The 16,272-nt window shown below is 38.3% G+C and overlaps 1 protein-coding gene across 3 annotated transcripts in view; it reads right to left on the reverse strand.

Annotated features, from left to right (window-relative positions):
* fibcd1b (fibrinogen C domain containing 1b) overlaps positions 1-16,272 on the reverse strand; it is a 107,476-nt gene that overhangs the window by 39,069 nt on the left and 52,135 nt on the right. For all 3 annotated transcript variants that reach the window (XM_044175456.1, XM_044175457.1, XM_044175458.1), the window contains one exon: positions 14,178-14,314. In XM_044175456.1, the coding sequence (XP_044031391.1) occupies positions 14,178-14,314 (137 nt within the window). The remainder of the gene's footprint in view (positions 1-14,177; positions 14,315-16,272) is intronic.

The following is a 16,272-nucleotide window of genomic DNA, read 5'->3' on the forward strand; positions in this document are numbered from 1 at the left end:
GGGAACTATTTTCAGCTGAAGATTAATACGCATTTGGTGCCCTATTTGTTTGTTTTTTTGCTTCAATCACATACACAGTCCTGCTGCTGTAACTACATACATACATAACTACTAACTAAGTGGCCATTTTCAGGGTAATGAAGGTGTGGCTTATTGATACGTTTTTAAATAGTTTTTGGAAAACAATGGAGGTCAATGGCACAGAGGAATAAGATATATCCCACTTTGGCTACACAGACAGAACTTGTTAGTAGGATCACATTCATTGTTGCTTTGGTCTTGGGCTTTGCTGACAATAAGAAAAATATAGAATATCACCAGAATTATCCTTAAATCTGTTTACCCCATTTACAGTCTTTTTAGTGCAACTGAAAAATGCAATTGACAATTGTTTTTTCTGTTTCTGCCATGCCCCGCCCTGGATGTAACCGTATGACATTTTTCTTTCAGTGATGCCCCTGAGATTATAGTGTGCAGACTTCTGCATGAAGCTATCAACTAAACATAAAGAAACAAAGGGATTCGTATCAGCTGTTGCATAAGACTCTCACAGGCTTTGCCCCAGTCGCGATGCATTAGACTATGAAACTAGTGTCTGAGTTATCTGTAATGATGTCAGTGATTATACTTCCTTAAACTGACACGAAAATCTAACTCGACAATTCTACAGAATTTGTCCCCTTATATTAAATCTGAGGTAAAGCTAATTAATATGACGTTGTGGCTGACTGTTATTAATGTGATTACGAATTTACTGTAGTCCTGTGTTACTCATTTACAAATTATTTTATATAAAATTGTATCCCCTGTGTAATAAACTATTGAGTGGTTTGAGATTTGAAACTGCAGCACAGTAATCTCTTTTTTCTGTATGTGTATCTATCTAGTGGATATGTATATATTATTGCTGCAGATTTCAATATTAATGTATGGAATACAGTGTATATAAATAATGTTATAAGGACTGGAGGGTAGCTCATTTTCACATTTCACGTTTAATGCTACAGAACAGTTTAATGCACAGATTGAGTGGATTCAACACTGTAATTCAGTTAATAAAACAGTACTAATATTGTATACTGATATCGTACGTTGTTGTCAGAGTGGAGATGTGACAGGGATGCCGTGTTAACATTTTTTCCTACTTACTACACACATCAAATATAATCATTCACAGGGCATGACAGCTGGATGAGGATAGTCTAAATGAAATAAGATCTCAGGGATATTCTAGACATACATATTGTGATTTTTAGTCACTTGAATCTATGTCTTAGAAAATACACATATAAATAATAAAACAATGAATAAAACAGCAATGCCCCACTATAACACACTTATTAATCTATAGTATGACCTATCTCAGTTCAGTGGCAACAACATCAGAAAGACATTGCTTTAGTATTTGGTAGAATACCGCTTTACTTTTTGGTAGAGACATTTAATATGTGTTTTCAGTGTATTCACTGACTGCAATGATGTCCTGATTAAACCAATTCAAAGACCTTGGGAAAAAGGCTGTGGCATTTGACAGTGCAAACAATGCATCGTCATCATGTTACTGATATATCAGCAGGGCACTCAAGGACTGTGAGGGAGCCTGCCTGTGTTGCAGCTGATTTCCAACTCTCTGGTTAAGGCACTGCAGTAAAAGCATGAATGTCTTGAATTTAGAAGCCAACTGCAGGTTGAATAAATGACAACATTCAGGTCACTAAATTCTCCTTGAAAGAATGACCTTCCAGCCTCCTTATCACCCTCCCTCCTTCCTCTTACCCCTCCTCAGCCCTATACATTCAAATTAGCTGAAAAAGAGAAGACTGCAAATTGATAATGCTATGTTAAAAATTAGGTTTTCCTTTTCATCCATCCCTAATTGTTTATTCTCGCTCCCCTGGCACTCACTGTATTAGTAGCAGTTTAAGAGGCAAGAAAATTGCAAAAAGTGCCCCTTCAACCCAATAAATCACAAGAAGTTTAAATTTTTTTTAATAAATGTACACCAAAGAAAGTCAAACAGATGCATCAGACTACAGCCAGTCTTTATGAAAAGATTTTAGACACTGACAGCTCAAGCTCCTAATTTTTATTCAAATCATCTGTGGCCTTTGAGAACAATGTATTGCTCTCATTATGACTCTGAAAAAGTCAAAGCCAGTCAGGCTGCATACATACTATAGAGCAACCTAACATATGACAAAGATGTCTGATAGACTGAAGTTGGAAAGAATAGAGAATGAATAGCAGAATACTCTCATACTAACATTCTACTTTTTCAAAAGAAGCACAATTAGGAGACAAACAAATTATGTTAAATTTTGATATAGTTTTAGTCTTCCATTTGGTAGCTCCGGTATTTAAGGTCAACAGACATTCTTGAAGCTGGCTTTTGTGCCTCAGCTAATGTTTCTCCCTAGAGTTGCTCTGACAGAAAACCTGAGACACCAGTGTACCAGCAGTACCTGCTACTGTGAGTCACTGCAGCAGTGAGAAACTGGCCAGTGGTCACATGAAGCAGTACTCTACAGCAGCAGGTTAACCAGCAAGCAGTTCAGTTCAGATTAGGGTTAACACTCTTGTCTTGCTGGCCCTGCCTCCTTCCATGTCTAGCCTCCTTGTAAGACTGGAGAGCCCCTCTGAGGTTTAATTGCAAGTTGACCCTGAAGGTCTAAGTGTGTGTGTGTGTGTGTGTTCCCTGGAGACATGGAGCTCACAGAGACACCAATCATTTTCTTTCACATGTTTCAAGAGGGAAAGGCAGTGCTCAAAATTGGGAGGTGGTGTAAAGCTTTTTGGATTTTGGAAGTGAGTGACAATATACGTGTGATACATACCTGTGTCTGTTTGTATGTATCCATGTCAGCATCAATGTGCTTGCCTATGCTGCATGTGTGCAAACTGTATGTCTGCATAAGACGGTGTAGTCTCTCATTCTCAGTCTCCATCCTTCCATCGTAGAAAAGGTTTTAATCGTAGTCATCTGGACACTGTTTTCAGAATCAAGACGTTTCGGCTCCCATCCGGAAGTCATTTTCAATTGTGAAAAATGGTCTGAGAACTCAGAAATTTAAGCTAATCTGTCTAAAATTTCTGAGTTCTCAGAAAACAGTGTCCAGATGACTACGACTGAAACCTTTTCTACGATGTATGTCTGCATGCGTACATGCAGGCTTGGACTGACAATCTGGCAATTCTGGCAACTGCCGGGCCAGACGATAATTGCCAGGGCTGAATTTTGTTCCCAGTCTGACCCTGCGTACGTGCATTCATGCAAGTGTTAGTATGGAAAAAACAAAAAGGTTGTATTCACCTGGATTTCTGTATGTGCGCTTCTAAACCTGTTCAATAAATGTGTGTAGAACTTTCCAGCAGGTGTCACTATTTGTTTTGCATATGTATATTACAAGTGATAGATGTTATCATTATGTCCTGGGGTATTTGAAGAAATAAGTGTGTATATTTACCATCTTATTCTAAATGTAGGCACATTTATGTTATATTTCATGTATGTTATAATCTTACTAGGTTACAGATATGTTTTATTATCGTTCCTAGTCACCAGATTGTATATCTGTATCAGTGCACAAGCGCCACCTAGGTTAATTTTTCATTCTGTTGTTGATCAGGGCTGGTACGCTTGCCGGTGAGTGTCTGTAAACTGGAAGTGCTAGTAATTCAGATTAAGAATTAATGTCTCATGATTGTGTAATATCATTAGTTAATTCTGATGTTTGTTTTGTGTTTTCATTGCAAGTTTACAACCTAGCAACCTAATTGAGTAGTTAATTGATGAGCTAAATGTTACACATAACTAGCTTGTGGATGCTTATTGTGTATGTGTGCACAATAAAACTACTCAAAAAGTGGCTCGAGTTGTGTCCGCCGTGCTTGTCCTGAAACCCTTCCAGTGGGGAATTTATTGAGCTATAGCAGGTAGCTTAGTAAAAAAACTGGACAATGTGTGTGTTTTGCATATTTGCACATGCACAACTGCTTTTGTTTGTGTGTGTGTGTGTGTGTGTGTGTGTGTGTGTGTGTGTCTGTAATTTTATGTCTATACTATACACGTAGGGTTATATAACCATGTCGGTGTAAATGTTAAAGTATGTGGGTACCATGAAAAAGTTCTGTTGCTTCTGGACTGTTTTATCACTGATTACATGTAAGAACATGCAGAACTACACAGCCAAGAGGCAGATAAGCAGATGTACAATCTGCTCTGACTCTTACATTATGGTTATGGAAAGGAAAGGGCAAAAAATATTGAGTGCCACAAAACAACAGCTTTTCAATTTCACTTTTAAGTCAAAACTCAGCTGCCCAGTTCAGAGTGTATCTGCCTATAAATGTGCATCCATAAAAGTCCATGCATGCACATTTATAGACAGATACTCTCTGAACTGGGCAGTTGCAAATGTTTATACTGTGGCTCAAATGCTTGTGTTTTATTGAGCCTGGGCTACTATGTCACCTCACCACACCCCCACACACAGTTTCCACTGGGACTCATCTTAACATCCCAACTGACAAATCCTCACACACAATGTCTGGCTAGAGAGCAGTGCCTGACATTAAAGTTGTTTCTGTCAAGGTCAGAAGCTCGCAGACTTGTTCTGTTTGGGTGTGGGGCAGGTGATTTTCTAGCCGAACACATACTGAGAACTGCAGTTGTGATGCAGCAGCTATTTTATTAAAGGGTTGAGCAAGGTCTCAGTGTTTCACAACATAAAGTAGGTTACAGAACCATCCAAAAACTGACCAAAAAAATCAATAGTGTCCACAGCCTGCGTTCATATTAGTATGCTGGTAGCGAACTCAATAATAGCTAATGGAACCCAGTGCAGTCACACACACATCGAGTTCTAAATGTTGCAAATGTAAAAAAAAAAAAAAAAAAATGCTTGGACTCCTTTATTATGTAAGGTGTATCTGTTACTTTGTTGTTTAACAACAAACTACAATTCATAGTACTAATACCAATAATTGTACTTTTACTTAAGTAAAAATTTTAATGCATGACTTTGTAACAGTATTTCTACACTGTGGTGTTACTACCTTTACTTTGGCTAAGTATCTGAGTAGGCCTAGCCTACTTCTTCCAGCACTGCAATCTATAGATGTCCCGGGCCGATCGCAGCAGCGCTGCTCGTTAGGTTACCACAGCAGGGATGCACATGTGAGTGAAAACTTGTGAGTGACTCTGAGTTCTGAGGTTGGCAAGATGCACGGATTCCAATTATAATTAACAAAGAGCAGTGTACAAAACATTCAGGTAACAGCTTCTCATTTTTTCTTGAGAAACTTGATGACAGGCCATAAACGTGTCTGTTGTCGGGTTTGTGTGCTCTCTGCAAGCCGGCGTCTGTGCTCTGTCAGAGATCTTTTGTGAGTGAAGAACTTCCACTCTGTAACACCACTGAGTGTTTCTGTAGTTCCAACAAGAGTGATACGATTTCTCTTCCTGTCCTTTTTTATTCATATCAATAATTTAAGCTTATAAACGTATTAGTTTTGAACCAGGACCTTCAGTAGGTTATTTGGATCAAATAGCTTGTGAAGAATAATGTGTGTAAGATGAAGTAGCCTAGGCTGCAGCTGTTATTTCAATGTGTCAGATACATATTTTATCAACATTTAAGTAAATCTAAGTATTGGAACAGACTCAACTATTAAAGAACTCAGATCAGGATCATGCCAAAACAACATCCCTAGTCACCATAGAATTCAATCAACAGTTGACACAATCTGAACAAAAATGCAACATGTGAAGCTTCACAAAGATTTGATTTATTGCTATTGCATTGTATTGCAAAACATGTTTTTGTGTTCACCATCTGTACAGTAAAAATAAAGGATGAATCTGAGATAGTTACTCTTTCAGCTTTCTCTCATCTTGTAGCTCTCACACTCTCCATCAGTCTTTCTCCATATTGCAGTATTTTTTATTTTATCCCTTTTCCTTGCAGCTCTTAGGTAATTAATTCTTTATACACTCTGTTCTACATGCTCCACAAAGTCTAAACAACCTATCTCTCAGAGGCAACTGTTTCAGAATCACCACCATTTCTGCAGCATATTTACTGTAAGAAATGCATCTTAAAGAAAATATATAAGGAATTTGTTTAATAAGCTCAAGAGCTCACAATATGGTGAGAGTTGTCAGTAAAGAAATCAATCCAGAAGAAGCAGCTGGCAAACTACAAATTACTAAAAATATATCCTATACTGTATTCTCGCCTTCTGTTTATCTTTCAGTTCATTAGCTCACTTTTCTTTACCTAAACATTTAAGCGTATGAACAAACATTATACTGAGCAAACAATATACTTGTTTGTGTTTTTTGACGATGTCAAAGAACTGCACCAAATTATCTCCAGGCATAAAAATATTTAACCTTTAATGGCATATTATACTCAGTTTTCCCTTACTGTCCCCACTTTTGAATCTGAAAGTTGCCAAGTTGTAAAGTTAAAGTTGAAGACTCTTTCTCCCCATACTTTCTGCACCAGCCTTTTTTTCTTGATGCATTGTAACGTAATACAGCACAAAGGCAGACAGGCCATACAGATGAAGAAAAGTACCTTTGAAGAGGAGAGTGGTTGCTGTAACATGTTTTGTCAGATTGTCTGTGTCAGCAAGGCACCATAAACTAAATATTGACAGTTAAAAGTCTCTTGTACTCCCCAGTCAAGGGAACTCTGTGACAGTTCTTCAGAAAAGTGAGACCCGTGTTCCAAGACTGTAACCCCATTGCAGCTTGTCAAAAAAAAAAAAAAAGAATCACATAAGCTCACACTGCAAATGGTAAATGGTGAGTTTGAGTTATAGGTAAACTATTCTATCTTCTCAGAAAATCTACAATCCTTAACAACCATCTCACCCAACACTTGCTAAAGGGCTATTGCATTGGCATGATCACATTAAGCTCCCTGTAATCTTTGCAGTAGATGAAGACTACTTAACAAGTTGCCTTAAGCTCTTCAGCAGGCTTTATGTCAACTACTGGGAGCCCACAGCATGCACAGACGGACACCCTGACTGACAGACCAGAACACAGGGAAGAATCAGCACAAGCCCTCTGAAGCTGATTGGGGGAGATTTACAATCTGGCATGTGACTGGGTGGAAAATAGGAAATGTGCCAATAGCTTGTTAGCTCCTGGCATGTACACAGTGTGCGCACACTATGTTTATGTTTGGTGCTTTGGCAGCAGATGTCACTTGGTACCACTGCTCTATACTGACTAACTGAAGATAATTGGTAACATCTTCAGAGAGTGATTAATACATCAGCCATGAGAATCAGAATAACAGAGAAAAATAGAAAAACAAAATACAGAAATAAAGAAAAACCTGAGGTGTAACGAGTACTGAAATATCCTACTCAAGCAGAAGTACTGTTACTTAACTGAAATTGTACTCTAGTAAAAGTATTTGTGTAAAAAATGACTCAAAAGTAAAAAGTAGCTCACTTAAAAAGTACTTAAAGTATGCATGTGCATGTGTAAGGTTACCCCCTCCAATTGAGGGGGTAACCTTACACATGCATCCCCTGCTTATTATGTAATATGTAGCCCTCAGCTCCCAGTTACAATTAAAGGGAGATCAGAACTTCCACACATGGCCAGTCAGAAACACAGCCTTTGATTGGTCGACAAGTCAGTAACACAGCTTCTGATTGGTCGACAGACTCAACCCAAGGCTTTGTGGCTGCCAGTAGACAGCTAACAACAATAATAATTGTTTTCAACACGGAAAAATGTATAAATAATCACAGAAGACATTCACTGTCAGATTTATCATTATGGATCTATGTCTCCAAAAAGACACTGCAGTTCAAGGCTGGATTACAAAGCTTCTGAAAGGGATCGCACTGGAGCCCATGGGAAGGCACAACAGCTAGCTTCTGGGCAAGCAAAAAAAAAGTTAGTCAAACATGCAGAGATATTTAGTAAGTTGTTTCCGACTTATTTTGACGTGTAACTGGAGCACTCAAAATCAACTGGCACCATTGTTTTGGCGTGATGTTGATCTAGTTGGCCGGTTTTTGATGTGATGTATTTGATTGGTGTATGGTCCAAGTAAGTTTTTTTCCCGTTGATCATTTTAAAGCAAAAACAAATAATTTACTCGGTAACGGATGGATGTACTGACTTTGAAAAATAATCAAAAAAGTACAAGCACACGAAAAAGCTACTCAATTATAGTAATGTGAGTACTTGTAATTTGTTACTTCCACCTCTGAAGTGTGTGTGTGTGTGTGTGTGTGTGTGTGTGTGTGTGTGTGTGTGTGTGTGTGTGTGTGTGTATGGAAGTACTGAGCACAATACAGAAGTACAGGAGGAAATAAAGAAATACAAGAAAAAAGAAATAAATAAATGAAGCAAGCTCTGAGGCTAATAGAATCAGCTCCAAAAGCTGCCTCACACCTCCTTTCATAGATTTAGGATAGATCAAAACAGACTGGCAGAGGAATTGTTAACAATTTGATTACATTGTTAAGAATATTGATGATATGGTGACAAATTCAACACTGTCTGATGAAAGCACTCATAGATCCACAGCAGTCTGCAGAACTGCTATCTTCAAAGAGGACTGCAAACATCTGTTGGTGAATGTTTTATAATCCTATAAGAAAGACAGATGTGCCCTGAACACAACAGCAGCAAACCAGAACAGAAGGAGAAACACAATCATCCACAAACATTCTTTCTCTCTTTCTCTCACACACACACTTCTGCATTTACGTGTACTTAAGTAAAAAGATTATTCCTGGCTTTCAGCAGTAACCTGATTTTTGAAACACCATAAACAAGAAACCTGGTTTTCCTTATTGGGTTAAGGGATTAAGAGAAACCAGGTCAAGACAGGTAGATTTCTGCTAAGGCTTTTAAAACATTTTTTTTTAAATCTGTGAATGTGCATAACAAAGACCCTGTACAGGGAAAGACTTAGTATCACACTGGTAGCAGTGTGGCAGGACAAAAGGAAAGATCACAACTGACAGGCATAATTATATCCAAATGAATCACTCGAAACTCCAACTGAAATAAAACTCTGTTAACCACTAAATAATTCAATCTCCATAAGCAGGTTATTTGTAAAATTTAAGAAAACAAGACCATGCTCACAATGACAACATGCTAATATTTAACAGGTGTAATGTTTAGCATGTTCACCATCTTAGTTTAGCATGTTAGCATGCTAACGCAGGCTAATTAGCACTAAATACAGAGTAGGCTACAGCTGAGGCTGATGTGTCATTACTTTTGCAGGTACTTGGTCATAAACCAAAGTATTGGACAAACGCAAATTTTTATTGATATAGTTATTATAATTCATCCCAAATGAATGTCTATACTAAATTCCATGGAAATCCATCCAGTAGTTGTTCAGACATTTCACTCAAAACCACAAATGTAGACCTCATGGTGGTGCTAGATGAAAAGTCAGGGAATCACCAAAGACAATAAACTATATTGTCTGGGGACCACATATGAAATTTGGTGCAATTTCATCCAATAGATGTTGAGATATTTCACTGGATGTGTGTGAAAAGTTTCACCTGCTTGTGGCACTAGAGGAAAAGTCAGGGGGTCACCAAAGTCATTAGGATTCATCATCTGGGCACCATGGACATATGTACAAAATTTCAAACCATCCAACATTGCCATCCCTAGAGCTACGTGCATGGCTAAAAAATAAATGCAATATAGAAAATGTAAACCAATGTAAACCAAAATATGCCTATACTGGTTCAGAAATGTGGTAGGGAGCATTTCAGAAATCTGATTATTTACCAGCTGAATGTAAAATGGGGTTTAGGCGTAAGCCGACTATTCTAGCATACATACTGTATCGTAAACACCTACGTTTTCACAGTAACATGTTTCTTTTGCATGTAAACGTAGTGAATCAGATTGCTTAAGCTTTTACATGGAAAAAACATTTTATGAGTTTTAAAACATATATAGGTCCAACAGCAGTGATCTTACTGGGAGTCCTATTTGTGTGGCTATGCATGTAACAGAGAGAAAATATAAAATCAGGGAATGTTCCTGATGCAGCCCTCACACAGCTGTCTAACCTTTCCTCACATAACCTGCTCCCAGCCTCAGCTAATGGCACTAGTATTAAGGACATCTCTGACACTACCTGTGATAATGCTATCAAAGGAAAGCTCATGCTTTCTCTGAGCACCACAATAAAATGTCTCCTCATGCCAATTAATGAGGGCACAAATAGATGTCTGCATCCTTGTCCTGAAAAGTAAATAAAAAAGACAATAATCATATGAATAAGCTCACTCAAGTACACTGAATCTAAACATTAGGAAAACAATTATGTTTTGAACAAAAGTTAGATTGTACTCTGTAGTTTTCAATTTCCCTGCCTTACAAAACATTTACAGATAAGACAACTGGAAAAACATCCATCCTGGATTCTTATTTTTTTTCCAAACCAATAAACTAACAGAGATGAAATATTGAAGAGCCTGTGAGCCAGATAGAGATACCGAAAAGCCTATACCGAACACTCTAAAATTCTCAAAAGGCACTCCAAGCCTCTAAAAGAGTGATACAACATGCACACAATCGTACATTCAATCTCAAACTTTTACATTTCAGTTCTTAGCTGAATTGAATATTTGAGAGTGATTGCAGTACTTCTGATAAAAGCACCATTTGATAATGCAGCCCCACACTGCACTCTGATATATCTACCCTCATTCAATATTTATGTTCTGGTCATTTTTAGTCCTTTCCTTTTAACAAATAAAATAGTAATAATAGAAGACATTACCCTAAGCCGTGAGGCTGTATTTAAATGGCATTTGAAATCTCCATTTGCTGAAACAGGTAGACCACATGCCCAAAGGATTACTTTTTCTGAGTGAGGGGCTTGTATGTATACATATTTTAGTATGTGTCTGTGGCTGGGTGGGTCTGTAAGCACATATGAACACACATTTACTGTATGTAGACATTTATGCTTCTTTGATTATATGTATGTTTTCTTGGTATAGTCAATACACTCTTTCAGGTAAGCAGAATGTGTGGTGTGGGTGTGTTTGTATGTGTGTTTTGAAGGGGCTTGGGGCCTAGTAATGACAGCTCTTTTTTTATGTCCTATCTGCCATCATCCCTCCTACCTCTGTGGTCAGATAGTCTCCAGGGCGTGAGTTATGGCAGTGGAGAAATACTGACCAATTTCCTCTGACAACCATCAACATCAACCTGTACTAATGTCTCTTCTCTTCTCACCCTATTAGTTCTTTGAATAGACACCAAAGGACACTAATGACTCGATGATGACTAGAGTCTTGGTCTCTTCATGTCACTTCATGTCATGTCAATTAGTTAAGACAGCTGCATTAAGGCTCTCTGAATTAATGCATTTTAGAGTATGGGGGAAAAATGAAATTGCTGTTCCCCTTTTGTGTTTTTTTATATGTATGTCTCACTCTCTCTCTCTCCACATCAGATTCTAATGTTTTCATCGGGCCCTTTCTTCTTTGTTTTTTCTGAGCCGCACTCTCTCGTCTCCTCTGTTTGTTCCCTCCCTCTTCTAAGTAACCTGCTCATCTCGTCTGTCTGCAGCAGTCTCTGCAACAGTGCCACGGTATGTTAAAGTATGCTAATGAAGTGGCAGCATATGGCTCATTCCTTATTTAAGCTCAGCCGTCAGACAGACAGTAAGCCACTAAACTCACCAAGCGTCCCGTCTACCTACCTGCCCCTGTTGGATCACACCACGCTGATCTCTTAATGAGGCTCAAGCGTTAACACAATCAGCTCAACACACCAGGCAGGATAAGTAACTGCTACATTATCACTTCAATCTGAGCTGCTATGTAAATCCTTTTATAGAACAATATACAAAGAGCCGTTACTTAACACTAGTGTATCGCAGGAAAAGGGAGGGAAACTCTGATATGAAAGCATGCTATACATAGACACACACACACACACACACCGACTGACAGGCTTGTATGTAGCTCTATTCCATCATGCTGTGCTAAGCACTCTGTCACTCTGACAGTCTAGTTTTATTTGATGATAGAAGGGTACGACCTTGCCTATCTCACACAGTTAGTCACGGATTTACAAGTGCACACACATACACACACAATTCACTGTCATGCGAATGTAACAGTGACTTGAGTTGAAGTTTGATATGTGCTGTACTGTTTGTGTTGGAAATGCAATATAAAATGGGCAGAATGGGGCAGTAACATATTTAGATTTGCTTCTTCTTCTTCTAAGTACTATTATTATACTTTAGACATTAGTGTAAAAGCATTAATGGTAGCACTAGTTCAGAACAGTAGAAATAACAGACATACATTACATGTCTGTAATTTTCAGCCAAGACTGCTAGCAAAGCTGTTTACAGGTCTGGGAAATCATTTTTATTGAAAATATGAAGACATTTCTATACACCTTTATAACAATTTCACACATTCAAGAGAGGGGGCCTTAAGATGTCCATCCTAAGAAGTTTTAAAATATCCCTCAAAATGTTGTCAACACACCCATAAGCTGAAAGAAGGTAGCAGATTTGATTTTGAAAATTAATGCAGTAGATTTATTTATTCCCTTACATCATGTGGAACACTTTTTCATGCATCTTGCACCACTTTGCATGCCATGTAAGAAATATAAATTATTTTCATAACGGTTCATTGTACAGATTTTGCTAATCAATCTCTGAATAGTTTTGGACAGATTCCAAAATCAGCCCCTGGATGATTTACTAAAATGCTTCACAACCTGTAAAAATTGTGTTGTGATGGATTCATTTAGCTGAAAGTTCTTTAAGTGTTACAAGGCCTTGGTTCTCTATTATGAACTGCTGTGCTTTCCCTGAGGACTGCTACAGTACACTTCAGAACAAAGGGAAATAAATGGCTCTAACCAGTAAGATGCTGTGTGTACTGCACTCACAGTAAAACACATCTAAACCACACTTCCAAATATAACTTCAAACAGCTCCGTGTCAATGTTTGTTCACCTCGCTGTCTCTCATTCCCAAAAGACACAGCGCTTCCAGTATACACTCACTTAAACAACTATGTTTACTTTAGCAAGGCCAGACAACTGACAGATGTTTGATCAAGGAAAACATGCACACTTAAAGAAACTCTAAAGTATCTTTTTCCATATTACCTTTTTAGAATACAAAATCGTCTCGAAATATTATTATACAAAAACCAAAAGATAAACAGGTCAGATATTCGCCAACTATAATGGAAACAGTTTCTTTTTTTTGAGTTTGAAGCATGATGACAACCTGATTTCTGCATCTTAAAAAAATGGAAGCTGTATTTTTACAAGCTGGCTGTACTGTATTTTATCTTGCTTGTACAGTACTGTAAGTCATCCTATCTTTATATCTAGAAAGACATCTCAACATCAGCACATATATTACATAATTTAGTTATGTTATGTGATCAGTTTTCAGCACCGAACCAGCTTACACTAGGTGTTGAATCTCTACCCTTGTGATTATGGCACCATTTACTTTACCTACTAAACAAAAATGTCACCATGATTCATCAGATATACTTCAGTTTTATTGTGTCTCTCAGTGCTCTGTTTTATTGGCTTTCTTTGTTTCGCTCCTCTTTGTTCATTTTTCTTTCAGCACTCTACCTGTTGACATTCTCACTTAGATATGACTAATTAATATTCTTTCTTCTAAATTTAAAACAAAACATAAAAAAATGTTTTCAAACAGGTCCAGATCTCCTCGCTCTTCCTGTGATAAAACTTTTGTGATAAAACATGAGATTCCTAAGGCCATACAACTGTAATCATAGCAGGTGCCCAGAAAAACTGTGTCTGAACCTCATGTACTGGATGACTCTGATTTAAATGGAACCGATGCAGCAGTTAGATAAATTCATGCTCGGTGAATAATTCTTATTTCTGAATTATTTAATAAGTAAAAGCAGATTTGTAAAAGCAGACACAGTGAAAAGGCCTTCAGTTCCCTTGAAATTCACTGTTTTCATTTTTATCTTGATTATAACCCTGGTTAAAAAGTTGCGACAGTGAATGTTTCTATGTTAGGTAGACACACATACAGCTTAAGAGCTTTGTGTGTGTGTGTGTGTGTGTGTGTGTGTGTGTGTGTTTCAACTGTAATACGTGTGTGTGTTTTCCTCTGACTCACCGTCCAGCCTCCTCCATCTGTGGTCATGTCACAGTAGACCTGGAAGCCTGCGGGGTGGTGAACAGGAAACACGGAGTAGATGCCATCCTCTCTCTGACCACTGGCGTACAGATCACCGCAGTCACGGGGGCGCGAGCCTAGGGAGAGGTGAAAGTAGGAAGACATTAACTAAATTAGGTCCAAATGGCTTGCGAAAGGAAAGAATGCTTGGAGCGGTAAAATTAAATCAGTAATAAAGAGAATATGAGGAAAACATGAAATAACACTTGTCACAATCATACTCCTGTCCTCTGTCTACAGCCAGGCACTATAGAGAGGCATTTTAGAACAATAAACATGAAGGAACAGTTCTGGATCTATGTTGTGAAGTCATCCTGTCAAAATTAAACCTAAAGGTGTTAGCTTACCCAAAAGAATGGCTCTTGAAAACGATAGAAAATGCAATGAGGAGGTAGAGTGGCTGTGTTGAGAGGGAAGACACAAAAAAGATAGATGATGAGCAGGATAGGCGGGTGATAGATGACACAGTGGGACAACATAGTCTAAGTGTGGTGAAGATAAAAATGTGAAAAAAGACGGAATGCAAGTAGGTCGAAATGAAGACAGAAAGGCACAAGGGTGGAGCGCAGACGTGATGCCACAGAGTGGAAGCAGATATATAGCACAGAGATGTAGATTTGAGATAGCACATGTTGTAGGAAAAAGGAGAAAACAAAAGACATATGAAATCAGAGAGGAAGAAGCATGGCTTACTGATGACATGTATACAATTTGAGTGATACAACACAGACAAAGAGACAGAAAGAGTGGCGAGAGTATATAACAGACAGACAGAAAGAATTTGGGAAAAGTTATGGGAGAGAAGAAGAGACAGGGGGCTTGTAAGCTACAGCAGAGCAGAACAGTAGCACCCTTGTCTATGATTGAGAAACCCATCTTTCACAAGGGATACAAAATCTATTCCCCAGGAAGCAGGAGAGGAACTCTGTGATGAGGACAATGTCATAGATTATGCATGCCAGCCCTCACCGGGTCAAAACCCCTGAATTTAAAATAGCCAGGAGAGTTCTTGAAAAGGCCATACAAGATTTTTTACAGTCCCTACACGTAATGGAATGTTTGGTCTCCCCGAAGCATTTCCGTTTCTCCGTGTAAGCCTTGACTAGTAAGCTCTGACTTTCATCATCGCCACACATAAGTGGTAGCATTTCCCAGTTCTTCTTTTCATTACAGGAAACTGAAGCTGTCTAAGTTCCATGGGACATTAAAAAAAGAGACTATCATTATTTAAGAATGTGGTCCTCTATAACAAGGGCTATCAAAGTTTTTCAGTTTAATGATCCCTTACAGGAGAGAATTATGTCGTCCCCCCCCCCCACACACACACACACACACATACATGATTGTACTGATACTCCAGATCCACGTTAGCTTGTCCTGTTTCACGACTTTGTTCGCACTCAGTTTAACAAAGATTAAGAATTCTGGTCTTCCATTGTGTGCTAATTTATTCACATTCCATACCTTTCCATTCCAGTGAGCAGCCTTCAGAGCTGAACAATACGCATTCTTAGTGAGTGCACTAAAAACATATAACCTATCTAATTGACATGATGAATCACAAAAGGTTTCTGGTCGTGGCTGCAACCAGTTCTTCTTGTAACTTGCATCAATTATTTTTTGTCAGAGAATCACTTACTCTTCCTGTCATTTTCAGACCCTGCTATTCCCTCCCTGCTCTGTAGCAGGTGTTAGTCCTAAAAGTTTTCCCACCTTCAGGCATAACCTCACGCACGCACCCGCGCGCAGACCTTAACAGTATACACTATTGTAACCACTTTTCATCACCTACCTGCCAAATTACAGGTTCCTGCCAGCTTTTTGACCAAACCCACATTAACATATAACCAGCATTAACGCTTACCACTATAATAGAATACAGCTGGAGTTAAGAAATGTAACAGCCACCTCACTAATGGTTAAAACTATAAACCAGCACAAAAATGACAACTACCAACATAAACCACCATGTTCTGACCAGACAAATACACTAACAAAAAGTAACATTTGCATTTTGGAACATAAAACAGCAAAT

Source organism: Siniperca chuatsi, linkage group LG18 (genome assembly GCF_020085105.1).
Source record: "Siniperca chuatsi isolate FFG_IHB_CAS linkage group LG18, ASM2008510v1, whole genome shotgun sequence".
NCBI lineage: Eukaryota > Metazoa > Chordata > Actinopteri > Centrarchiformes > Sinipercidae > Siniperca > Siniperca chuatsi.